Source organism: Entelurus aequoreus, linkage group LG11 (assembly GCF_033978785.1).
Source record: "Entelurus aequoreus isolate RoL-2023_Sb linkage group LG11, RoL_Eaeq_v1.1, whole genome shotgun sequence".
In the NCBI taxonomy this organism is placed as follows: domain Eukaryota; kingdom Metazoa; phylum Chordata; class Actinopteri; order Syngnathiformes; family Syngnathidae; genus Entelurus; species Entelurus aequoreus.
Genome location: NC_084741.1, coordinates 33,124,781 through 33,152,682, shown reverse-complemented (window position 1 = coordinate 33,152,682; position 27,902 = coordinate 33,124,781). Strand labels below are relative to the sequence as shown.

Below are 27,902 nucleotides of genomic sequence, written 5' to 3'. Positions count from 1 at the left end.
TCTCAGCTGGACCAGATGCTCCTGGGTAAGAGCGCCAACATGGCGGATGTACCAGCGGCACACAAAGACAACATTCAGGCTGTACTGGACGTCCTGGGAGAGTCAGCTGAGACAGAGCTCACAGCATTTCACCTTGTTATCAGTGCTTTGGACGGTGAGGATTCTTTGATTTGATTTAAACACAACTTTATTAGCACAAAAGGATCAAGTACAGAATGTTTTTTGAATAAAAAGAATGACACCACGATAAATAATCTTTAAAAATACCTGACCTATAAGTTGTACATATCAACTGAAAAAGTAACAATGAACAATTCAATAATACTAAAAATAGAGCACCTATTCCCCCGCCCAAATAATTTATACTGGAGTCCACAGATGAATTGCTGTGGGGGAGAGGTTGTGATATTTTTTGTTGATTACACTTGTCACAAATATACTTCTTCATATTTCCTCTGCAGTTTTTCCACAAATAGAAATGTAATATTCCAACATTGTAGTGTAGCTTAGAAATTGAATTAAATATGAATATTTACCGTATTTTTCGGACTATAAGTCGCAGTTTTTTCATAGTTTGGCCGGTGGTGCGACTTATACTCAGGAGCGACTTATGTGTGAAATTATTAACACATTACCGTAAAATATCAAATAATATTATTTAGCTCATTCACGTAAGAGACTAGACGTATAAGATTTCATGGGATTTAGCGATTAGGAGTGACAGATTGTTTGGTAAACGTATAGCATGTTCTATATGTTATAGTTATTTGAATGACTCTTACCATAATATGTTACATTAACATACCAGGCACATTCTCAGTTGTTTATTTATGCCTCATATAACATACACTTATTCAGCCTGTTGTTCACTATACTTTATTTATTTTAAATTGCCGTTCAAATGTCTATTCTTGGTGTTGGGTTTTATCAAATAAATTTCCCCCAAAAATGCGACTTTACTCAGTGCGATTTGTTTTTTTCCTTCTTTATTATGCATTTTCGGCCGGTGCGACTTATACTCCGAAAAATGCGGTATATTCATGTTGCCATATAAGATAGCTTGCGATTACCACTCTAGTTGCAACCCTTTGATTAGCATATTAGTTGCACGGTAGTTTGTCAGCCAGCGATTAGTGGCCTTAGCTGCCAGCTGGCGATTAGCAAGCTAGTGGCTAGCTAGTGATTAGCAACCCTAGTTGCCAGTCTTCTATTAGACATGCTATACTGTATTATTTAAATATCTTATTTCACATTGGCCTGGAGAAAGTGGAAGACTCCTGATATACAGATGGATATAGAGCGTGAACCCCTGTTAAATATTTTTTAATATTTAAAATTTATTTATAACCACCATAAATTATTTAAAATATAGTTTAAAAAATGATTTGATGTATATCTTGTGAAAATCTACAGAAAAAGTATTACAGTAATATGTTCAAAGCTTATAGCTGTGTAATACCAAAGACTATAAAAAAATGGGACACATTACCTCCCTGCTTGGCACTCAGCATCAAGGGTTGGAATTGGGGGTTAAATCACCAAAATGATTCCCGGGCGCGGCACCGCTGCTGCCCACTGCTCCCCTCACCTCCCAGGGGGTGAACAAGGGGATGGGTCAAATGCAGAGGACAAATTTCACCACACCTAGTGTGTGTGACAATCATTGGTACTTTAACTTTAATAGTGTGTGCTCCCCGAGATTTGCCTTTTTTTCAATTGAATTGTACAACTTATAGGTCACATTATTCTTATTTATTGTAGTCTCATTTTAGTTTTAATGTGTCCACTTTTCTTTCTTCACAAAAACATATATTTTTTCCAATGTCATTCTACACATATTAATAAATAAATTAATTAATACATTCTAAATAACATTCATGGTTCACCTTCTCTATCCACTGTAAGAAATACTTTCCAGTAATTTGGATCCTTCTGAAGTTTGAAATGTTTGTGTTGTCCTTTCAGAGCTAACAAGTGATTGTCTCGCTGCACTGAGAGTCTGTTGCACTTCTCATGTGTTGAAAATCCTGGAACTTTTGGTTTGTCAGCAAGCATCAGCACCACACTACAACATGTGTGTGTGTGTGTGTCCATCACAAATGGTTGTTCTGGTTCTTTCCTAGGTGCGAAGCGTATCAGCAAGCAGGGAGTCACCAGCGAGCAGCGTTGACCTGGCTGCTCTGGCAGACCACGTCTTGTACAGCATTGAACATCTGTTCGCTTCCTCTAACGTGACCCTGAGGAGAGACGGTGACACATTGAGGACAGAAATAAATCATCAGCAGGGTAACCGTCCTCTCATTATGTGTATCGCTCTCAGAGGCCTCTACTCACTGGCCCACTGAGTTTGACCTACAAACTCCTCTTTAAGCTCTGAAATACTCAAGACCCTTTTGCTGCAAAACATTTTTGTGGTAAATAACTTTTGTTTAGGCTACTTAAGTACAACGCCCTTCACTTTTTAACACATGATTTGTGTGTAAATGTTTTATCAATGTCATTGTTCATTTTTAAATGATCAAAATTATTTGTTCCTGCATTAACTGTCACACTCCCAATTAACCAGTTAGTGGAATCATTGAAATATTTATATTCTAACCTCAATTTAACATGTTATATTATTGCTTTCATTGTAATGTATGCTCTTTCTCATTCCACACTGATTGGCTGATAGAAATCACAAGGTTTGACTGCCTTATGAGTTCTGTTGAAATTAAGCCTCATTCTGGATCAAGCAAAAAATGTAATGGCCTGTTTTATTCCTAACTACATTTCTTTGTATTTTTTACCATCTCGTCCCAATCCTTGTATGTTTATAAAATATGGAAAAAAATGTCTAATTTAAGTCAAAATGTTTTTAATATAAAAAACAGCACAGTTTAATAGAGAAAAACAATTGACATCTTGAAAATACATTTCTCTGAAAAAAGTAAAATTCACTAAATATGATTGTTTTAAATTACAATTTTTAATCAGATCACATCAAAAGGGACGGTTTAATGAGGCGCAGCACCTTGTTTAAAACTTCTTGTAGAACATTAAGTTTTAACCTAATGCAGCGCCACATGGAAGGTTGGACTCACACACAGATGATCTACATGGATGAGACTAGTGAACACATTAGTTTCACGTCTTCCTTCCCACGTAGAACCACACACTAACTGGCTGTCAGGTCACCTTCTATTGCCTTGATGGAAAGACAGAGTCCAAACAGTAGTAGTGGCAAAATGAAATGACAAAGAGTGTAAACGCACACACTGACTGAGGTAATGAGCAAGCCCTCATTAGTAGAATAAATACATACTCCAACTTACATAAGTGTAACATTAAATTATAGGACATGGCAGCAATAGTTCCTTTTCGAAATTTAAACACTCAATGTGTGTGATGAGAATATTAAAAGAGTTCTGCCAATAAATAAGTACACTTCCTGTGTGCGCTGGCTTTGCATAGTGTGTGCAGTGCAGTGTTGAGTCCTCCAGGTGTAGCAGCTCAGGACAGTCCCTTATCAGTAGACCCAGCTGACTGGGACCCACTGGGGCTCCACAAATAGTCTCTCTACTGTCTCCTGCAGCTCCTCGAAGGCCTTGTCCAGGTTGTCATTGACAATAATTAGGTCAAAGAAGTGGCTGTAGGCGCGGCGGATCCTGGCGCTCTCCTCCACCGTCTTCTTTAAGTCGTTCTCCTGTTGGAGTCACATCGAATATTACCTGCCAATCATTATAGTTGGATTTGATGCACTCACAGTTAATAGTTTGGTTGTTATTCCAGCATCCACCACAGCCTTGTGCATGTCTCTTAAGGTGTCCAGCTCAGGAGCCGCAATGAAGACTACAAAGGGCATAAACTCGGCAGTCTTCAGCACTTTCAAAGCCTGAAAAACACAAACATCTGTCAAACACTGTTGTGCAGTTATTCCCATAGCGGGCAGGACGAACGCTCACCTGGGGGTTGACGTCCAGGATGCAGGTGCGGCCCGCCCCCACCACCTCATGGATAGAGTCGATCTTGGTGCCGTATAGGTTGCCGTCATATTCGCCGTGCTCCAGGTAACGACTGTCCTTGATATCCTGCTCCACCAGCTGCCGCGCCACAAAACAATAGTTCTGGCCGTCTCTTTCTTCTTCTCGGGGGCTGCGGGACGTAACTGGAATAGATGGCGTACAAATAAGAACTGCAGCTGTGCTACACGTCAGTGGTTCAAAGTTAGTAAAAACAACTGTACAGTATTATTGCAACCTATCAATTATTTCACAGATACTAAAAACATGATTTAAGAAAAATATATGTAAATAATTATAAAAAGATATTGAGTGTCTCCCAAATTAAATTCAATGAATTTGAATTGAGATGGCAAACTGGAAGAATTGCAACAGGTGGGGGATTTTTCCCAACTATCCAAATGTGATTTGAAGGATTGAAAGTCAAGTGAATAATTTTGGCCTGCACAAAATTCAATATTCCATACACGAGTGTTTTACATTCCATATAGAAATATTACCATGAACTTCATGTAGACATTCTAATTACAGCAAATGTTTTTCAACAACTAAGAATGAAAACAAAACAGATAATTTCATTAGGATTATTTACTTCAAAATTCTGTGGTGTGGAATCATTTTGATTTAGAATTCAAATTTGGAATTTTGCACAAGCTTAAAACATTACCGTGGTATACTGTATTCATTAAAGTGTGTCTCTTTGATTTTGTGTTTCAAACAATAAAAAAAAAAAGTGTTTTGGAAAAGACTGGTTCTCTTGCATTTGGGTGAGTATGGTATATAAAAATATAGATCATTTTCCCTTTCTTCACACCTTTTTCCATAAAGGGTCTTCACAGCAAGTCAATTGCATGCATGTTCGATTAGGCCTACTTTTTGTTCCTGGTGCAACCTTACCATTTATTCACGATAGGGACAGCACAAGTCTTGTTTCAGTTTCACAAATTGTTATTAATTTTTTTAAATACAAAGTGACATAATTTGCAATAGAGTTTAAATACATTTTTAACGTATTTTTATGGTAAAAAGTTTGTGAATTCTTGTTGGACAGCATCAATTCTATGCTGTGTGTGACTTTTATCTGTTCATCCAAATAAACAATGTATAAATACTTAATTTGACAGAAGTGAGTCACTTACAGGGTACGGTAGTTCCATATCTCAGAGGATTCACCACAATGAGTCTGTTTTTCAGGCTCCGCCTCCCAACACCCTGAGCACCAATTAGAACCAATGTTTTCCTCTGGAAGGGCGGCATCTTAACCACTTCCTCGTAGATCTGCAGTTCGTAGCGGTCAAATTCTGCAAAAGCAGGACGTTATCTTTCCTTATGTTGTGTGTGAGGAGACTGAACGATCTAAAAAGGTGAAACACAAACACCTGCGTTCTTTGCAGTCAGGTACATAATTTTTTTCTTCTTTTTTTTGACAGAGATGTTTCCACACAGCATTCCTGTGTCAAACAAAAATGGTGTCAGCTCACAGAGCTATAAAGACTTATTACATGTTACTGACCTTTACCCGAAATATCCCATTCTTTTCTCACAAACGCTTTCCTCTTCTCCTCTAAGAACTGACTAGGAATGAGACCAGTCGCTCCGCCCACAACACTGCATGCCTACAGGAAAAGCAGAGCACGTTTGGTGAGAATATAATATAATATAATAATTCTAGTGAAAGTTGAAATAAGTAAATACGTAACATGTCTTGTAGAGCTGATCCACAATCCAAGTTAGCACTTACCATTTGTCAAAGCAGCACACAAGATAGTACGAAATGTAGATGACAGAGGTAAGGAAAAACTTCTATAAGGATTTTGAAAAGAACTATTACGTGCCTTTAAACTTAAAACGTTTAAAAATATACTTGCCGCACACTTTTACTGATCATTCCACCTTGGTATTTTTGACAAGGTCTGCGTGGTAAAGACATGCATTAAGTGAGGACATGATTTACTTTTTTATGACATTTTCATATTTGTAGAGTATCGTTGCTGCACGTATGATAATTATAACATTTGTTTGATGTTTTCAGTCTTTGTACAATCAATAATTCCACAAATATTATAGATCAATTTCATCCGTCGATACATAGTTGTTGGAAAACAAACTGCCTATGCATTATTTGTCTCACTTGTTTCTTTACAGCCAGGTGGGATGTAAGTTTTATTAAAGATAAAACTGCATTACAAGCTTGTGGCGGGGCTGCAAGTCAGGTATTTTTTGTTACAAGAACAAAGTGCAACAACAACAAAATAAGAGTGCAAAAATGGATAAAAGCCAAAATGACAAAAATAGATTTCAAATGGACAATAAATGAAATTAAGTTATACTTCAACTTGCTGGTCCATCAAAGTCCAAAAAACGATCAAGTAACTAATACTTCATTGTAACTTGGTAGCTTCCCAAAAAATAATCCATCAATCAATGATCAAAAAGTCACAGCTCATGTTACCTTCTTGTAAACTGGATTTTGTGCCCGGCAGCACATCCATTTTGAGCGTGCAGATTGCTGTCTGGTTCTTATTGTCAGCTCAGTGGTGCTGTTAGCTACTGTGCTACATTATAAGTGTTTTTTTGCCTTTTTACAGCAGTTTTGTTAGCTCAAATTGAGTTAAAAAAAAAAACGAACAAGTGATATGTGATTTAAAAAAATATGGGAAGTATCCACAGCGTTGTCAACACAGCCCCCTCCCTTCCACTGCACAACAAGATAATTCACTGACAAGGTAAAGTCGATTGCAGCTGAGATAAGCTCCAGCGACCCCAAAAGGGACAAAAAGTATATTCTACTTTTTTTTATCCCCAATCATTGTAGCGGCTTGGCTTTTAAACTTCAATGAGTTTTGTGATTTTCAACTGTGAATGCACCACAGGGATAGTGCCAGTGTGTGTGCGTGTCGGCAAGGCGGTTGCCAATGAGGACACTTCAGGTTGTTGTTTTGACTTTGTTATTAAATAGGTAGTTGGTTCCTCACCCCTTTGTTATGTTTGTTTGATATACAGTCATGAATAGCACATTTTACTTCTACTAAAATACTGGAACCAATTATTCATGTTTACATTTTTCTTATGGAAAATTTGATTTAATATACAAGCTATTCTATTAAAAAACCCTGTTCAAGAACAAATTAAGTTTGTAAGTCATTTCTGTGAAGTGAAGTGAATTACATTTATATAGCGCTTTTTCTCAAGTGACTCAAAGCGCTTTACATTGTGAAACCCAATATCTAAGTTACATTTAAACCAGTGTGGGTGGCACTGGGAGCAGGTGGGTAAAGTGTCTTGCCCAAGGACACAACGGCAGTGACTAGGATGGCGGAAGCGGGGATCGAACCTGCAACCCTCAAGTTGCTGGCACGGCCGCTCTACCAACCGAGCTATACCGTCCCGCTGTGTGCTTTTTAAACTGCTCTATGCCTTTCAATCTGTGTAGTCGTCACATTTGAGTTGCAGCACACCAGAGTTGCTTGCAAGCAGACCAAGACCATCTTAAGCAGTCTGCGTATTTGATTCGCACCTCGGTTGTGTAGCATTCACACTTAAAAACCAACCGCACTAGAATTCCTTTTAACCGAATAAAAGTAGCAAGTGTTGACTCGGCATAAAAGTGAATGTGAGGGCTTGGCTCTCGTGTGCATAGATCAAGATCAGTACGTCACCTGCCACCAGTTGGGGTCCTCCTTGTTGACGATGTGCAGGATATCGCCTCTAGAGAAGGCAAGGCCCGCCTCTTTACATGGAATCAGGTTGTCTGAGGCGGGGTTGTAGTTGAAGTGCGGCTTTAGATAAACCTGCCAGAAATGACAGCGACTAATCATGTGTAGGATGACAACATCTTGAAGCTAACTATTAGGAGTTGCATTAGCAGGTTAGCAAACTTTACTAATCTGATCCATGCCGTGCAAGAAGATCACATGCTGACAGAAAGCCTCAGCTGCCGTGTTACAGTAAGGAGGTTATTAATAGAGCGCCACTGGGCTCGGTTTACAGAGGTTTGGTATTCTGAGACCACACAGGTCAGGAGACAACAGGTACCAGCTTCATGTGCTCACCTCAGGAGGCGCTGGTGAGTCTCTGTAGCTGGGCAGCACCTTTAGGGTGACGCTGCCGCTGCAGTCCCTCAGCAGTTCCTGCAGCTCGTGCGGGTCGCTGCCCACCTGGCGCCCATTCACCTCGCGGATGATGTCGCCGGTGTGCAGCATGCCCTGGCGGTCGATGTAGCTGTCATGCAGGATCCGCGCTATCACCATCTCCCCTTGCTCCACACGGAATGTCACCCCCTGGAAGAAGTCTTCGATTATTATCTGGGTCCTTGGAGGTGATTGGTCGAGAGAGTCATGTCCTACACTTTTTACCTGCTAAAAATATTGTAACTCTATTAATTGGAGACAAGTCAAACACTTGTGCCAGGTGGAAAACAGTCGCTCACACTGAAGCTTGTCCCTTAAGAATGCCCACAAACGGCAGCTGAGTAATCAACGGTCAGAAGTGATTTAAGAGTGTGTTGTGATCATTCACAGGATAAATATTTGTGATATAAATATTATTGTATTATTGCTGTTTAAACTGGTGGTTGAGATCATAAACTTCTGTAATACTACGGCTGTAGTGTACAGCAGTGGTCCCCAACCTTTTTGTAGCTGGGGACCGGTCAACGCTTGAAAATTTGTCCCACGGACCGGGGGGGGGGGGGGGGATTTTATTTTTTTAATTTTTTTTTCATAAAGAAATACAATCATGTGTGCTTACGGACTGTATACCTGCTGACTGTATTGCTCTATATTGACATACACATACACAATATGTATATATAGTGTTTTTATGTTGATTTAATTTAAAAAATAAATACATTTAATTTAATTTTTTTTTTTTTTTTTTTTTTCTTGCGCGGCCCGGTACCAATTGGTCCGCGGACCGGTACCGGGCCACGGCCCGGTGGTTGGGGACCACTGGTTTACAGTACATTTATGTATGCGACCAGGAAGGTAGGTTACCGGGTGGACTTGCCATTGAGAGGTTTTTTTTTTGCTCTATATGTGCCACACCCGACATGTGAGACACAGTTGAGATGCAAAAATAGCTTGTAAAGTGTCAATTAATAAATGACAGGGTGCTTTACACTAATAATAACTTCTAATGTATTCTTAATAGTTTAAAACAAGTTTTGCAGTGCAAAGATTTTCGCATTGAGGTTTGAAGCATGATACTAATAAAGCATGTTCCCCCGGGGTCACACGTGCCCCCCGCCCCCCCCCCCCCCCCCCCCCGGGCATCGCACTTCACTGCCACACTATTTGAGAAGGACTGATTTAAGACAACTTCAGAAATCCAAATTTCATCCCTGTCCAGGTCACACAGGTGATGAATAAATGAGGACATTTATTTTTATTTTTTTAACTTACCAGCGGCTCTCCTGCTTTCTTCTGGATTCCGATCATCCTGATGGCGTCGGCGGGCACGAGACAGCTGGCCAACAACGCGGTGCAGTTTGTGGCGGCGTTGGGCATCTCGTAGCACTTTGCAGCCACTTTGTCATGAGCCTCTATCAAAGACTGCAGCAGAGACAATTCCAGATGAGAATTACTAGAAAACTACACAATCTCTCTCCCTCATGAATATCCATGTTCTTACCCCAGGAGCCACACAAACATTGCTCAGATAAAACAAAGTGCATTAGCGACTCCAAAGATTCCCTCAGACTGGAGGTGACGAAGTGCTGTCTTTCTCTCCTTACCCACAAAACTAGGCCTGCCATTGGTCAGAGGAAATACACCCCCACCCACCCCCAGCCACAGCGTATAAGCAATGGAGGAACAGAAGGAAGCAGGTCCAAAACGCACTTCAGTAACTGAAGTAAACACATTCTGACAAATGTTCTCATGTGCTGAGACAACAAGCCAGAGTGTTGCATCTCTCATTTCCCCGTGTGGGGGGGGGGGGGGGGGGGTTTACACACAAACAAGGACCTTGAAATGAGGCTCCTGGAGGATTTTGGAGAGCTCAACAGAGGCAGTGTCTTTTTCAGGGAGCGTGTTGAGCGTGTTGAGCGAGTCGAGGATCTCGGAGATCAGCTGGACGTTGTCGTCTCGCACGGCTTCTAACTTGACCTCCTCGAGGCACTCGTGAGCCTATGGACAGCAAAAACAATATTTTCTCAACATGGACCAAAAATGATACACCCTTTATTTGAGCTCACCTTATTACAAACCCCTTTTCCATATGAGTTGGGAAATTGTGTTAGATGTAAATATAAACAGAATACAATGATTTGCAAATCCTTTTCAACCCATATTCAATTGAATGCACTACAAAGACAAGATATTTGATGTTCAAACTCAAACTTTATTTTTTTTTTGCAAATAATAATTAACTTAGAATTTCATGGCTGCAACACGTGCCAAAGTAGTTGGGAAAGGGCATGTTCACCACTGTGTTACATCACCTTTTCTTTTAACAACACTCAATAAACGATTGGGAACTGAGGAAAGTAATTGTTGAAGCTTTGAAAGTCGAATTCTTTCCCATTCTTGTTTCATGTAGAGCTTCAGTCGTTCAACAGTCCGGGGGTCTCCGCTGTCGTATTTTACGCTTCATAATGCGCCACACATTTTTGATGGGAGACAGGTCTGGACTGCAGGCGGGCCAATCTAGTACCCGCACTCTTTTTTTACGAAGCCACACTGTTGTAACACGTGCTGAATGTGGCTTGGCATTGTCTTGCTGAAATAAGCAGGGGCGTCCATGAAAAAGACGGAGCTTAGATGGCAGCATATGTTGTTCCAAAACCTGTATGTACCTTTCAGCATTAATGGTGCCTTCACAGATGTGTAAGTTACCCATGTCTTGGGCACTAATACACCCCCGTACCATCACAGATGCTGGCTTTTGAACTTTGCGTCGATAAAAGTCTGGATGGTTCGCTTCCTCTTTGGTCCGGATGACACGATGTCGAATATTTCCAAAAACAATTTGAAATGTGGACTCATCAGACCACAGAACACTTTTCCACTTTGCATGAGTCCATCTTAGATGATCTCGGGCCCAGAGAAGCCGGCGGCGTTTCTGGATGTTGTTGATAAATGGCTTTCGCTTTGCATAGTAGAGCTTTAACGTGCACTTACAGATGTAGCGACCAACTGTATTTAGTGACAGTGGTTTTCTGAAGTGTTCCTGACCCCGTGTGGTGATATCCTTTAGAGATTGATGTCGGTTTTTGATACAGTGCCGTCTAAGGGATCGAAGGCCCCGGTCATTCAATGTTGGTTTCCGGCCATGCTGCTTACGTGGAGTGATTTCTCCAGATTCTCTGAACCTTTTGATGATATTATGGACCGTAGATGTTGAAATCCCTAAATTTCTTGCAATTGCACTTTGAGAAACGTTGTTCTTGAACTGTTTGACAGGGGGGACAGCGTGGCGAAGTTGGTAGAGTGGCTGTGCCAGCAATCGGAGGGTTGCTGGTTACTGGGGTTCAATCCCCGCCTTTTACCATCCTAGTTACGTCTGTTGTGTCCTTGGGCAAGACACTTCACCCTTTGCCCCTGATGGCTGCTGGTTAGCGCCTTGCATGGCAGCTCCCGCCATCAGTGTGTGAATGGGTGAATGTGGAAATACTGTCAAAGCGCTTTGAGTACCTTGAAGGTAGAAAAGCGCTATAAAAGTATAACCCATTTATCATTTATTTATAATTTGACTATTTGCTCACGCAGTTGTGGACAAAGGGGTTTACCTCGCCCCATCCTTTCTTGTGAAAGACTGAGCATTTTTTGGGAAGCTGTTTTTTTACCCAATCATGGCACCCACCTGTTCCCAATTAGCCTGCACACCTGTGGGATGTTCCAAATAAGTGTTTGATGAGCATTCCTCAACTTTATCAGTATTTATTGCCACATTTCCCAACTTCTTTGTCACGTGTTGCTGGCAATCAAATTCTAAAGTTAATGATTATTTGCAAAAAAAAAATGTTTATCAGTTTGATCATCAAATATGTTGTCTTTGTAGCATATTCAACTGAATATGGGTTGAAAATGATTTGCAAATCATTGTATTCCGTTTATATTTACATCTAACACAATTTCCCAACTCATATGGAAACGGGGTTTGTACTTGAACAACTGATGGAAGCAGTATCAAACTATTTCAGGATGCCCAGTGGAATACACTGTGGTTTTTGACAACAGTGCATTTCTCATTTCTGGTTTATTTAGTAATAGATGTGTGCATTTTGAAAGGCTCCTTTAAAAAATACAGCAGTTTTCCTGGTAGTGTTAAAAGGCACATTAACATATTTCAATAAATATTCAAACTGCATATGTGAAAATCTGATAGGAAGGAACAGCTTTTCTTATAAGTAGGGGAAACGCTTTTCTTAGCGCAGCATGCGCTATTGTTCTATTTATAGATATGAACGTGATGACCTCAATCTTCACCAAATACAAATAGAAGGAATAGAAATTGAAAGAGTAAATAAAACCACATTTCTCTGTATAATGATTGATGACAAAATTAACAGGAAATCTCATATAAAAAATATACAACAAAGTGGCAAGAAATACGTCAATAACAAATAAAGCAAAATATGTACTGGACAAAAAATCCCTTCATAGTCTCTACTGCTCGCTAGTGTTACCATATCTGAGTTATTGTGTAGAAATATGGGGAAATAACTACAAAAGTACACTTCATTCATTAACCATGTTACAAAAAAGATCAGTTAGAATAATACATAATATTGGATATAGAGAACATACAAACACTTTATTAATGGAATCAAAAATACTGAAATTCCACGACATAGTGAATTTGCAAACAGCTAAAATTATGCACAAAGCCAACTATAATCTGCTACCCAAGTATGTACAACAATTCTTCTCAACAAAAGAGAAATATAATCTTAAGAGAACATTTTAATTTAAAACATTTGTACGCACGTACAACACTTAAGACCTTCAGTATATCAGTATGTGGAATTAAATCATGAAATGGATTAAGCAAAGAAATCAAACAATGTACTAATATGATCCACTTCAAGAAACTCTTTAAACTTAAAGTGTTTACAAAGTACAAAGAAGAGGAACCATGCTGAACATTCTGAATTTATTTCATCCATCTGTTCATTTTCTAGATAATCTTATTCATCTCACCATATGACATAACTTACTTCACAAATTATTATTTATTTATTTTTAATGTTATTAGTTATGGAGTGTATTGTGAATAAATTGAGAAGAGGAAGTGAACAAAAGTTTAGCAACTGCTATGTAAAAGAAAAGGGGTAGGATTAAATAAGCTCTGCTTCTTCCTACTCTTTTTCGAACATGTTGAATAAAGAAACTGGAAATTGTGATGTATCATGTTGTATGCGTGCATGATCGAAATAAACACAAACATGTTTTTTATTCCACCTTATTTAGCTCAGTAAAAAGTTTTTATCTGTGTTGCAGCTCTTATTGCTGTGTTTTACAGTTACAAGGATGACTTTCACAAATTAGCTTTCCTGTATTTTGTGTAATCTGATTGTTCCCATCTGGTTAAAATTAGTTTCATTAAGTTTTTTTTTGTAAAAACTACACAACAAATATAAAAAAAAACATTATGGATGTTGTGTCTATGAAAAAACATTAAATTTAGGTGAGAATCCAAATACAGCTGTGATGTAACATTATCAGGGAATGACAAGTGACTTATTTTGTAGGGGGTTTTCTCCTAGGTGCTGTATGCATGCATACTAGCTTCAACACAGGAGCATGGATTCAAATTATGTACTTTATTTTTACAAGGGCCAGATGGTGCAGTGACCACTCACATCCAGCAGATGGCACTACAACTACAGGGTTGTCAGAGTCGTGTATAAAGAGTTTGGCCAACTAAACGAGAGGCGCCATGTTTGCTACCAATGACCTGTGCAGCTGTGCTTTGAAGCATGCAATTGCAGTTGTTCTGACATAAGTTTTCCTGACAAAACAACCAAAATAATAAGTCTAAATATAGTTCTAAACAATCTCCAGCTCATAAATTGCCAAAAAAACATGCTTTTATTTCTTGAAAGTAGAATTTTGCGGCCGTATTTGACGCATTCTGCTGCTACATTCCTGCAGTGATTTGTGACCAGCCGGCTCTAGAACACGCACATGTAAAAAAAAATACATAGAACGGACAAAATAATAACCCAAAATCTTCATTAGCTTTGGACCAACAATCACAGAGAAATTGTGACTTTTGTGTAAAGTATGTCAACTGTGGTGGCTGCCTCCATGTACTTGAAATCACTGTACTTGCTATGCCTGTTCTTTTAGATTTAGACAAACTTTATTGATCCACTATCATCTTATTATTATTACACCCAAAATGTGGTTTCTTTTACTCTTTCAATGTGTACTTCCATCCATCCATTTTCTACCGCTTATTCCCTTTGGGGTCGCGGGGGGCGCTGGAGCCTATCTCAGCTACAATAGGGCGGAAGGCGGGGTACACCCTGGACAAGTCGCCACTTCATCGCAGGGCCAACACAGATAGACAGACAACATTCACACTCACATTCACACACTAGGGCCAATTTAGTGTTGCCAATCAACCTATCCCCAGGTGCATGTCTTTGGAGGTGGGGGGAAGCCGGAGTACCCGGAGGGAACCCACGCAGTCACGGGGAGGACATGCAAACTCCACACAGAAGGATCCCGAGCCCGGGATTGAACCCAAGACTACTCAGGACCAATGTTCCCTCTAATTTTTCATGTGTGTGAGCAAATGCACAAACTCCCTGAGCATTCAGTGGAGCACATGTGAGCAACATCAGACGTGCACACTGTGGCCACACCAGCGTCACACCTGTCCCAAACCTGACTAAATAACAATTTAAATGTTTTATAAAAATAATTTTCTGATATAAGTGATTTTGCCCCCTTACAATGACAATAACAAAAAAACATGTTTTTCATGACCTATGTGCTAGTATTGTATGTCTGGCTGCGGGTCCTGCCTTTAAAAGAAATGTTACCCCTTTCAGAGATTACATTTAGTTCCTGTAACTTTCTGTCTGTAAAATACATCTTTTTATTAGCATTTATGAAATCTAGTGACAATATTTCATGAATAATATCCTTAGATTAACATTCTTAATAAATAGCAGTATAATAAGCACACATCTGATTGTGGAGTCAGTATTACAACCTGGCATTTACACATTGTGTGGCGTTGGGGTTGTCTGACTTTTTTTTTGTGGCCATAAACGCAGCACTGGCTAAGTGCCGTGTGTTGGTGCAGGTGAGCGAGCGAGCGGCTTCTGTTGATACGACAGATGACAAAGTTGGTTTAAGCCTGGTTTGTATGGCAGAAAATTACCAGTTTTTATAGATAAAAGTTTTTTTACTCATGTTTTTGGTGTGGTTACAAACAGTTTTGCTCAATAAAGTGATTGATGGAATTCCTGTCCGTAGTGTCTCGACAGACGATAATTGAACTGTGTTGACAAAGATTGTTTTATTCATTGGGGCCACTCTTGTTGTCACCTGTCACTCACAGAGTTGCATTGCAAAATCATACAGAATACATTGTAATGTGTTTATTTTGTTTAAAGTTCAGATTGGATTTTTGATTTCCTGCGTGGCATTAATTTGCAGTGCGCTGAGGACGCGTGAGCGGTGCGCAATTGCGCAGGCGCGCACCTTAGAGGGAACGTTGCTCAGGACCTCCGTATTGTGAGCCAGACGCACTAACCCCTCTTCCACCGTGCTGCCCTCAATGTGTACTTCGTCGTTCTATTTGTGTTTGACTTTCTCTTTTGCTGTTACCGAATAGCATTATTTTAGTTTTTCTGAGATTGAAGGATAGTCTGTTATTGTCAAACCATCTTTTTAATTCATTAACTTCTTCTGTAATTATTTGTATTAGCTTCTGTGTGTTCTCTCCTGAACAAAACGCAGACGTTGTGTCGTGTGTTTACCTGGCACAAGACACTGTAATTGGTGGCTCTGCAGTGTTGGTCATGAACCTTCACTTCCCATACTTGGTGGGAAAGTGATGTAAAAGTATTCCGCAATTCTCACAGGTGGAGCAGACCCATATTGCACAACAGAGCCTTTTTACATGCTGAAAAACTAACAAGGAAGTGCCGCAGACACATAGCATCAGCCAAAGTAGGGAAGAGTCATGGCGCCCTACATTCACGTGAGTGCCTTTTGACCAATCATTGAAGAGATAGCCTGAAACCGAGTTGGCCATATTCACTCTGGGCTGTAGTCTTGCATATTGTGTGTTTTGTTTGAATAAAAGCCAATCATACGATTGGTCTGATCAGCTTTGCGTTGCCTTCAGAGCGTCATTTTAATTTAGCACGGTGTTGTTTTTTGGTCCTTTTATTGTTCAAAGAGACCAACAACTTTTAAAGAGGTCATATGTTTTTAAAATACTTTTAAAACACTTCCTTGTGGTCTACATAACATGTAATGGTGGTTCTTGCATAGATTTTGTTTTACAGACCATCTTGAAGCCGCTTTCTGTGGGCCGTCTTATTTCGGTGCCTCCACTTCGACTGCGTCTTCCCCCCGTAACAATGTTGTAGTTTTTAGCGCTTCCATATGGAGTCTACTGACAAATATAAGTTAGAACTATACACTACTTTGTATTAGAAATGGCAACAGCAGAGGATGCATGTGCGGCCCCAAAAAATAAAGATCTTATTGACTACAACTTCAGTTAAATAATGTACATCTCTACCTCTGCCTACATGCTCAAAATTAAAGTGTAACTTTAGTAATTATTTGTTTGTTTAATTTAACTTGGATATTTAAAAGTTTACAATTCAATTACAATGTTAAAACATACAAGAAATACAAGTTCATTGAAATTGAAAGTATATGCGTGCAGTATTGTTATTACATCAGTGGTTAATTTGGTTTGAAAAAAATCAAAGCATAATAGTTTATCGGCAATAATTTATTGGTCAATATATCGTCGGGCTAAATTGTCATCAACAGGAACATCTTAACAAATTGGGCACATTCCAAACAGCTGGTTTGGAGGAAGAATGAAAAAAGGCAAGTTTGTTTTATAAATATCTCCGCCAGGCCTCTATGTTTAAATGAGACATTTTAGGGACTTAAGCAGATCCCAAAAAACAAAAACCGGTACCAATAGGTATGACAAGGATAGAGGTTATTTGCATCTGAAGACTAGCTGTTACTTTTTTTTTTGCTTTTAATACAACCATACATTTTAAGTAACATTTTTAAACATCAATTTTAATATGGCAAGAAAAGTGTCGTTTTATACAATCCAACAAATACAAAAACAACTTTTCTTACCTATCGGTACCTGTATTTGGGATCAGCATAAGTCTCAAAAATGTGAAATCAAACCATGGAGGCATGGCAGAGATAATTATAAAACAATCTTGCCTTCCGTCAAACTTCAAACATGTGATGTCAGCAGATATCTCCATATATCTTATATATTTACCCGAAGAGCTTTGTGCAAGTACGCCATTGTAGTCTGATGTTGTAGTCAATAAACTTATTTTTCTCTATCCACTTGTTGTGGGGCAGACTGTCTCGTACATGCACATGCATCCTCCGCTGTTGCCATTTGTACTACCAAAAAAATTGTATAGTTCTAACTTATATCTGTCCGGAGACTTCATATGAAAGCGCTAAAAACTACAACATGGCTAACGGGGAGAAGACGTAGTTGAAGTAGAAGCACGTAAATAAGACCGCCCACAAAACGGCGCATTTTGAAGAAAGAAAGTGGCTTGGAGATGATCGGAAAAAAATCTATGCAAAATTTTAACCGAAGAACCACAATTACATGTTATGTAGACCAGTGGTCCCCAACCACCGGGCCACGGCCCGGTACCGGTCCATGGATCGATTGGTACCGGGCCGCACAAGAAAAAAAAAAAAAAGGGTTGTTTCTTTCTGTTATTATTATTTCTGGTTCCTACATTATATATTAGTATAGATCAATACAGTCTGCAGGGATACAGTCCATAAGCACGCATGATTTTTTTTTTATGAAAAAAATAAATAAATAAATAAAAATTTAAAAATAAAAATAAACATCCCTCCCCCCCACCACCACCCACCACCCGGTCCGTGGGACAAATTTTCAAGCGTTGACCGGTCCGCGGTTACCAAAAGGTTGGGGACCACTGATGTAGACCACAAGTAAGTGTTTGAAATGTAAAAAAAAAGTCATAATATGACCCCTTCAATAGATTGCAGTTTTCAGCCAACCATCACCATTAGTAGGAGTCATTCATGAGTCGTGGGATGGAGTATAAATGATACCTTGGCGAGGGAGCGGACAATGCGGCTCTCCATGATGCCACGGAGGAAGATGAGGTCAATGTCTTTGGCACCCATGCCCGAGGGCATGTCTTTCAGGTTGTCCAGAACCTGCTGCATGGCTGAAAAGGTAAAAAAAAAAACATACATTTCCTGGGTAATCAAATGCATTGACATGTAGTGTTTTATGATTGCAGGGCCAATGAAAACAGCATAAGAATGTGGGACAGTCACATTCCTCTCATTTTCTCGCAAGCTGATTTTGTGGGAGAAATGTGCTGTGGTGATGAAGCACATGCCAGAAAGTCTGCTTTTGTATGAACAGCTTGCAAAATGCAGGAACTGGTAAGTGGTTTCATCATAGTGTTTGTGCGAAAAGGCTTTCAACACTTACAGTACAGCTCAAAAATACAAGTGGACAGCTGAATGTCTGAGGAGGAAATCAAACCCTTACTCGGGCCCGATAACACATTTTGCTCGACGTTATATTGACCTACTAATTATTGCCGATAATTATTGTCAACATTATTTTGAGACCAAATTAACGACTGATGAAATGATAATACATAATAATACCTGTAATGCAAGTATACCCTTCAAATAAAATGATAAAGTATTTGAACATTGGTATTGGAATGTAAACTTTTAAAGTGCTCCTTCAGATGATTCCCTTGTTCTACTGGGGGACTTCAACGCTCACGTTGGCAACAACAGTGAAACCTGGAGAGGCGTGTTTGGGAGAAACGGCCGCCCTGATCTGAACCACAGTGGTGTTTTGTTATTGAACTTTTGTGCTCGTCACAGATCGTCTAAAACAAACACCGTGTTCAAACATAAGGGTGTCCATATGTGCACTTGGCACCAAGACACCCCAGGCCGCAGGTCCATGATCAACTTTATAGTTGTATCATCGGATTTGCGGTCCATGTTTTAAACACTCGGGTGAAGAGAGTGGCGGAGCTTTCAACAAATCACCACCTGATGGTGAGTCGGCTCTGATGGTGGGGCAGGATGCCGGACAGACCTGGCAGGCCCTAACATATAGTGAAGGTCTGCTGAGAACGTCTGGCAGAGTCTCCTGTCAGAGAGTGTCAATTCCCACCTGCAGAAGAACTTAGAACATGTACGAGGGAGGCACTGGGAGGAGTGGACCATGTTCCTTGCCTCCATTGTCGAGGCAGCTGATCAGAACCGTGGCCGCAAGGTGGTCGGTGCCTGCCCTGGCGGTGATCCCAGAACCTGCTGGTGGACACCAGGGGTAAGGGATGCCGTCAAGCTGACGGAGTCCTATCGGTCTTTTTGGCTCATGGGACTCCAGAGGCAGTGGACAGGTAGGTACCTACAGGCCAATCAGTGTGCGGCTTTGGCGGTTGCTGGGGAAAAAACTCGGACATGAGAGGAGTTCGGCCATGAAGCCATGAAGAACGACTTCCAGACGGCTTCAAATCCAAAAGCAGTGCTTTTGGATTTGATCAAACATCCCCGCTGTCCACACCGTGTATATTGGGGATGGTGTGCTGCTGACATTGACTGGGGATGTTGTGGATCGGTGGAAGGAATACTTTGAAGACCACCTCAATCCCACCTAAATGTCTTCCAGTGAGTAAGCAGTGCCTGGGGACTCTGTGGTGGGCTTTCCTATTTCTGGGGCTGAGGTTGCTGAGGTAGTTAAGAAGCTCCTCTGTGGGAGGGCCCCCAGGGTAAGATGAGATCCGCCCGGAGTTCCTTAAAGCTCTGTATGCTTTGGGGCTGTCGTGGTTGACAAAACTCTGCAGCATTGCATGGACATTGGGGGCGGTACCTCTGGATTGGCAGACTGGAGTGATGATTCCTCTATTTAAAAAAGGGAACCGCAGAGAATGTTCCAACTATTGAGGGATCACACTCGCCTTCCCAGTAAGGTCTAATCAGGTGTACTGGAGAGGAGGCTACGCCGGATAGTCGAACCTCGGATTCAGGAGGAGCAGTGACGTTTTCGTCCTGGTCGTGGAACTGTAAACCAACTCTATACTCCCGGCAGGATCCTTGAGGGAGCATGGGAGTTTGCCCAGTCTACATGTGTTTTGTGGACTTTGAGAAGGCATTCAGCCGTGTGCCTCGGGAAGTCCTGTGGAGAGTGCTCAGAGACTATGGGGTATCGGACCGCCTGATTGTGGCGTGGTCTGACAGGTAGAAGACAACGGTGGAGAGACTATGTTCCCCAGCTGGCCTGGGAACGCCTCTGGATTCCCTGGGAAGAGCTGGATGATGTAGCTCTGTAGAGAGAAGTCTGGGTTTCTCTGCTTAGGCTGCTGCTCCCGCGACCCAACTTCGGAAAAGCAGAATAAGATGGATGGATAAAAAAAAAAAAGTAATTGCAACCAAAATCCCCACGCTTATCATCATCGCAGTATCGTGTGCTCAAAAAGCACTTGTAGACACACTAAAATCTTTTAACAAAGTTGTTTTTTTTAATAACTAATATAAATTGACACAGAATATACTTTCTTGGCAGATAAACTATTCTGGCTTCATTAAAGCCATATTATTTTGTATTTGTGTGTTTAAATATATTAATATTCTTACATTTTAATTTGCTAACATTTTAGAATGTTCTTTAATAAATGTAAATTGGGTGATCACTTCCAGTTAGTGACATCAAGGGAGTTTGCTTCCTATTGAACACACCTCTGTCTGTTTCAACTGGAAACTGACAAGTATGTATCGATCACTTTGTGCTAACACAGCACAGTCTATGTTCATTGTCAATATGGTATCTCAGTTGTTTAGACAGTAATGTATTTATACAAGTTTAGATTGGAGTCTGGTGTTTCTTAATGGGGAAAGATTGGCTCTTGTTTTCATGCTAACGCTAGTCGGTCCCTAATTTTATCAACGTGTGGTTATCAATCACGGTTTTTCGATCATTTGTATTTAATGCAGTAATACTAGCCGTCGGGACTTTTACAGTGGTTATCTTTATTACCATTTATGTGCATTGTAGTACAAACGCCTGCAGCTGCTGAAACCAACGCAAAGAGTGACCGCTCTTGCATCTCGCAACAACGCATGAATTCGGCGATTATCGAGGCTGGCAAAGTTATCGAGTTCATTTTCATTGACTTTATAATTAATTGACTTGTTGAATATTTGCCCAGGTCTACCCGTACTTGCATTTTTTCCAAACGTTCAAATGACAAAATATCAAATCCAACACACAAAAAGGAAAGTGTGTGAACTTTGGCACCGCTTACCTGAGCCTGAGTTTGCATTGGCCACAGTCATGTTGTGTGCTCTTCAGTTAGGGATGATGAAACCCTCTTTGCTCAGTCAAACTCTGTCAAACTGTCCGCCTACAGTGACCAGAGCAACCACAGTGCTAAAAAGAAGGTGGTAAAAAAAACACTAATCTGACACGGTGACATGAATGGTAGCAGGAAGTATTCTGTCACCACAGAAGAAGAGATGACATTGGACGTTGTTGTTGCACTAAAGCAGATGGGAGGACAAGGAGTGGCTCTGGATGACAAATTATTTCTCTTTCTCTGGCGACATACAGCAACCTAGCTAGTACGCATTTAGCAAAGCTTCCTGGGGAAATTCTACAAACAGAGTGGGCAAAAAAAAAAGCCCAGCAAAGCCAAGCAGGACACTGAACAAACAAGTATGGATTTTTTTAACTCAACACACTTGTCTATTATGCAAAGAAATACCACCCCCGCCCCTAAAAAATAAATTTACTACTACTATAAAAAACAGGAGCTCACCCTCAAACTGTGTATAAATCATCTGGACAGCATTCCAACATGGAGCCTTACATCTTCTATATCCATCGGGAAACTAGATGACGGAAGGAGAACATACAAGTATTTTAGTATTAATTAGGGAAGTCTTTGTTTTGTTGTTCCAGTAAAACAAACATTTAGATGGACAGTCAAACCAGGAGCAATAGGATTACACAATAGTAGTATAGAATACATTTCTATTCTATTCCATTCCATACACGTTTGCATTTTTATTTTATTCACTCAATTTTAACATAAAAATATAAACACAAAATTCAAATAAATTATAAATGAAAAGGAGCAGAAAGAAGTATAAATGTATAATATATGCCCCCTATTCACACAAATACAACATTTGCATTTCAACTCAAGACTTTTAAGGCCGTATTTGTATTTTACAACATTCAACAAAAAAATAAACAAAAACATAATCTTACTAAAAACTCATATCTTTTCATCATGATTTTAGAAGGTTTTTTCTATAGAAATGCACATTGTTTTGTTCCACTGTCAAGTTTAAAGTACAATAAGGTCAGTCAGTACTACAAAGAGTATAAAAACATACATATTATTAGCAATGGGCAATATGGCCTAAAATCTATATTGTGAGATATATTGCAGCTGTCACGCCAAATTTCTTCCCCCTACAAACCCCCCCCCTATTTACTTCCGGGGTCATTTCCTCTTACGTAATTTCCTCTTATGTCATTGACAGCGATCGATAGCACTTCGGCTTTGACTGCCCGTCGCTGGAAGGATACTTGTTTTTTAATTAATTTTTTTTATTTTTTATAATATAGTGTTAACAAAACGTCTGTATTATTCGGACAAGTATTAATCGGACAAATTAACTTGAGGATATTCCTGACTGCACATTTGACTCGTGGACATATGCAGAAATGAATAACAGTGTACAATAAGTTAATTCATTATCAATCAACAGTATCAAACTTTATTAAAACTACATTTATTCGTTAAATTCAGTTTTTTTTAGTTCTCTGTTCGCTGTCTGTTCGCTGTCAATGACGTAAGAGGAAATGATGTAAGTAAGAGGAAATGACATAAGAGGAAATGACCCCGGAAGTAAATGGCGGGGGGGTTTGTAGGGGGAAGAAATTTGGCGGGACAGCCTCCTGTGATAACAATACAGGTAAAAGCCAGTAAATTAGAATATTTTGAAAAACTTGATTTATTTCAGTAATTGCATTCAAAAGGTGTAACTTGTACATTATATTTATTCATTGCACACAGACTGATGCATTCAAATGTTTATTTCATTTAATTTTGATGATTTGAAGTGGCAACAAATGAAAATCCAAAATTACGTGTGTCACAAAATTAGAATATTACTTAAGGCTAATACAAAAAAGGGATTTTTAGAAATGTTGGCCAACTGAAAAGTATGAAAATGAAAAATATGAGCATGTACAATACTCAATACTTGGTTGGAGCTCCTTTTGCCTCAATTACTGCGTTAATGCGGCGTGGCATGGAGTCCATGAGTTTCTGGCACTGCTCAGGTGTTATGAGAGCCCAGGTTGCTCTGATAGTGGCCTTCAACTCTTCTGCGTTTTTGGGTCTGGCATTCTGCATCTTCCTTTTCACAATACCCCACAGATTTTCTATGGGGCTAAGGTCAGGGGAGTTGGCGGGCCAATTTAGAACAGAAATACCATGGTCCGTAAACCAGGCACGGGTAGATTTTGCGCTGTGTGCAGGCGCCAAGTCCTGTTGGAACTTGAAATCTCCATCTCCATAGAGCAGGTCAGCAGCAGGAAGCATGAAGTGCTCTAAAACTTGCTGGTAGACGGCTGCGTTGACCCTGGATCTCAGGAAACAGAGTGGACCGACACCAGCAGATGACATGGCACCCCAAACCATCACTGATGGTGGAAACTTTACACTAGACTTCAGGCAACGTGGATCCTGTGCCTCTCCTGTCTTCCTCCAGACTCTGGGACCTCGATTTCCAAAGGAAATGCAAAATTTGCTTTCGTTTCCACCATCAGTGATGGTTTGGGGTGCCATGTCATCTGCTTTAAAATGTAATATCGTAAATTATCAGTATCGTTTTTTTTATTATCGGTATCGGTTTTGTTTTTTTATTAAATCAACATAAAAACACAAGATACACTTACAATTAGTGCACCAACCCAAAAAACCTCCCTCCCCCATTTATACTCATTCACACAAAAGGGTTGTTTCTTTCTGTTATTAATATTTCTGGTTCCTACATTATATATCAATATATATCAATACAGTGTGCAAGGGATACAGTCCGCAAGCACACATGATTGTGCGTGCTGCTGGTCCACTAATAGTACTAACTTTTAACAGTTAATTTTACTAATTTTCATTAATTACTAGTTTCTATGTAACTGTTTTTATATTGTTTTACTTTCTTTTTTATTCAAGAAAATGTTTTTAATTTATTTATCTTATTTTATTATTATTTTTAAAAAGGACCTTAACTTCGCCATACCTGGTTGTCCAAATTAGGCATAATAATGTGTTAATTCCACGACTGTATATATCGGTATCGGTTGATATCGGTATCGGTAATTAAGAGTTGGACAATATCATAATATCGGATATCGGCAAAAAGCCATTATCGGACATCCCTAGTTGAAATGTAAACGTAGCTGTAAAAATCTAATTGCAGGACATAAATGGCCCAGAGGCCCTATTTTGGATCCCGCTGCTGCCCTGATAGATTATGTTGCAGTGCCACTCCCTCCTTTAGCCACATAACTATCTGGAATTTAGCAAGGTAAATTTATAAATTTATAAATGGGGAAGTCAGACAGAGACCATACAACACTCACTACACATTTAAACCCTTTAAATGTAAACTAAGGAGCGCTTTTGTTCAAATATACCGACACAGTACACATGAATGACTATTTCAAACAGGTTAAACACCCGCCCCTGCAGTCGGATAGATTGAGTTTGAGTTCATTTGGAACATGCATGCATACAACATGATACATCACAATTTCCAGTTTCTCTATTGAACATGTTCCAAAAGGAGTATGTAGAAGCAGAGCTTATTTAATCCTACCCCTTCTTTACACGGCAGTTGCTAAAACTTTTGTTCACTCCCTGTTTTCAATTTATTCACAATACACTCCATAAGTAATAACTAGAGATGTTTTTTAAAGCATTTATCGGCCGATAATATCGGTCGGCCAATATTATCGGCCGATAAATACTTTAAAATGTAATATCAGAAATGATCGGTATCGGTTTTTTATTATCGGTATCGGGTTTTTTAAATGATTTTTTATTTATTTATTAAATCAACATAAAAAGCACAAGATACACTTACAATTAATGCACCAACCCAAAAAAACTCCCTCCCCCATTTACACTCATTCACACAAAAGGGTTGTTTCTTTCTGTTATTAATATTCTGGTTCCTACATTATATATCAATATATCAATACAGTCTGCAAGTGATACAGTCCGCAAGCACACATAATTGTGCGTGCTGCTGGTCCACTAATAGTACTAACCTTTAACAGTTAATTTTACTAATTTTCATTCATTACTGGTTTCTATGTAACTGTTTTTATATTGTTTTACATTCTTTTTTATTCAAGAAAATGTTTTAAATGTATTTATTTTATTTTACTTTATTTATTTTTTTAAAAAGGACCCTATCTTCACCATACCTGGTTGTCCAAATTAGGCACAATAATGTGTTAATTCCACGACTGTTTATATCGGTATCGGTTGATATCGGTATCGGCAACTTCAGCCCTAAACTAACACCCTCCTTGTAAATAATAAAATGTAAATAATCAAATGTAGATACTTTTTCTTATGCTTTCTGATCCCTCTCTCTCTATGTCCACTACTTGCTGTACATATCCTACCAAGTCAGACCTTTCAATGTCCATTTCTCTGATGATGCAATTGTTGATGCTGATTGTTGATGACAGAAGTGTTGATACCAACCAAACCTAACCCCCCGCCTCCATATCCCACACCCCGGATTGTAAATAATGTAAATAATTCAATGTATATACTCTGATGATTATCTTGTGTGATGACTGTATTATGATGATAGTATATATCTGATAGTATATATCTGTATCATGAATCAATTTAAGTGGACCCCGACTTAAACAAGTTGAAAAACTTATTCAGCTGTTACCATTTAGTGGTCAATTGTACGGAATATGTACTTCACTGTGCAATCTACTAATAAAAGTTTCAATCAGTCAATCAATCAATTGGTTGATATCGGTATTGGTAATTAAGAGTTGGACAATATCGGAATCACGGCAAAAAAAAAGCCATTATCGGACATTCATTTTCTATACAATCTTACTCATCTCACCATATGAAATATGACTTACTTCACCATTTATTGTTTATTTTTATTGTTATTACTAATAACCCTGATTATTTATTATCTTGTGGGATGACTGTATTATGATGATAGTATATATCTGATAGTATATATCTGTATCATGAATCCATATAAGTGGAACCCGACTTAAACAAGTTGAAAAACGTATTCGGGTGTTACCATTTAGTGGTCAATTGTACGGAATATTTACTTCACTGTGCAACCTACTAATAAAAGTCTCAATCAAATCAATCGATCGGACATCCCTAGTGAAAACTGAAAAGTATCGATTTTATAACGATACATCCATTCATTTTCTATACAATCTTACTCATCTCACCATATGAAATATAACTTACTTCACCATTTATGATTTATTTATTTATTTTCTTGTTATTAGATGGAGGATATAAATTCAGAATCTTTATCATGGTTCTTCTTCTTTGTACTTTGTAAACACTAAGTATGAAGAGTTTCTTGAAGTGGATCATATTAGTACATTGTTTGATTTATTTGCTTAATCCATTCCATAATTTAATTCCACATACTGATATACTGAAGGTCTTAAGTGTTGTACGTGCGTAAATGTTTTTAAATGATATTGTATATTGTTATACTGATAGTAGGGGTGTGGAAGAATGTTAAATTAGCCGACATTGAAGCTACATAAAAAAATAAATCTACATGTTGTCCTACAAGCGAAGTGCGTGGTTTAACACCGAGAGTTGGCCTCATCTAAACTCACTGCTGCCATGAATTACAATTTATAATAGGTAGAAACATGTCTGCCGCCATCACGCAACACTTTAAAAAAAAACAGCTTGTTGTTGGTGTTTGAATTTTGGCGAGTCTTTTGGGTTAGCAATGGGTTAGCTGGAACATGTTAGCCTTGCTAGCGAACACTCACGTGCGGGCTCGCACGCCTTTTCCATATCACCTCTTAAATATGTCCTTTTCTATATGAGGTGTTAAATATGTCCTTAGGACGAACTGATGACGTACATCGTCCATGTCTCACACAATTGTTCCTAAAAGCACAAGTGAGTGTGCAATTGTTGTACCGACACGTAAATGAGCTGCTAGCAGACAATGTACATGTACAGCGTGTGTGTGTGTGTGTGAGAGAGAAGCTAACCACCATGCTAACTTTGACGCTAAATGAATGACTACCTGGCGTCTTCACTGGAGTCCTCTTCTTCTTTTCCTTCTGCTCAAAATGTCCATTATTCACCCATTTATTGTCCACTCGTTTACGCTGGTTAGTGTTGGTGTATTATGTCCAGTTAGTGTGCCTGCCAGGCTGCGCCCCCTTTCCCTCCCTCCCTCCGCCACTCAGCTCCACTGTCAATGACTCTATTCTACTTCCATTTTTACCTGCAACAATCCCTCAAAATGCGACAAAACCTCAAACTATTAGTTACTATTGCTGTAAATCCGAACGTTGCACAAAAGGTGCTATGTACCCTGTATCAATTCATCATCAGTCGGTCAGTCATGT

At 39.3% G+C, this 27,902-nt stretch overlaps 2 protein-coding genes across 5 annotated transcripts in view; one reads left to right on the top strand and one right to left on the bottom strand.

The window, feature by feature from the left end:
* The window catches only part of gsdmeb (gasdermin Eb), an 18,509-nt gene extending 13,487 nt beyond the window's left edge, over nt 1-5,022 (top strand). Inside the window, exons 8-10 of one of the 2 annotated variants that reach the window (XM_062063006.1) lie at nt 7-154; nt 1,966-2,039; nt 2,124-5,022. In XM_062063006.1, coding sequence (XP_061918990.1) covers nt 7-154; nt 1,966-2,039; nt 2,124-2,345 — 444 coding nt within the window. In that variant the 3' untranslated portion in view covers nt 2,346-5,022. The remainder of the gene's footprint in view (nt 1-6; nt 155-1,965; nt 2,040-2,123) is intronic. The other variant, XM_062063005.1, reaches the window with a different exon arrangement.
* Nucleotides 2,826-27,902, bottom strand: pals2a (protein associated with LIN7 2, MAGUK p55 family member a). Of its 3 annotated transcripts, none has more exons than XM_062063004.1 (14): nt 27,575-27,777; nt 22,030-22,102; nt 21,517-21,641; nt 18,287-18,405; nt 9,968-10,129; nt 9,404-9,553; nt 8,054-8,281; nt 7,661-7,792; nt 5,521-5,617; nt 5,381-5,452; nt 5,141-5,302; nt 3,945-4,147; nt 3,746-3,874; nt 2,826-3,685 (listed from the first exon to the last, which is right to left on the bottom strand). In XM_062063004.1, exons 3-14 carry the CDS (start codon nt 21,545-21,547, stop codon nt 3,509-3,511), a joined length of 1,662 nt encoding a protein of 553 aa, XP_061918988.1. In that variant the 5' UTR covers nt 21,548-21,641; nt 22,030-22,102; nt 27,575-27,777; the 3' UTR covers nt 2,826-3,508. The 3 variants fall into 3 exon arrangements, with proteins under 3 accessions (XP_061918988.1, XP_061918986.1, XP_061918985.1); XM_062063002.1 differs by lacking the exon at nt 27,575-27,777 and adding an exon at nt 27,868-27,902 and having other exon boundaries at nt 2,829-3,685; nt 5,515-5,617; XM_062063001.1 differs by having other exon boundaries at nt 2,829-3,685; nt 5,515-5,617; nt 27,575-27,773.

Coding starts and splice junctions, on each gene's coding strand:
- pals2a (XM_062063002.1), bottom strand. CDS start 21,547: ATGACTGTGGCCAATGCAAACTCAGGCTCAG. Junction 5,453..5,514: donor ATGGGATATTTCGGGTAAAG/GTCAGTAACATG, acceptor TGTTTGACACAG/GAATGCTGTGTGGAAACATC. Junction 4,148..5,140: donor ATATGGAACTACCGTACCCT/GTAAGTGACTCA, acceptor CATCTATTCCAG/TTACGTCCCGCAGCCCCCGA.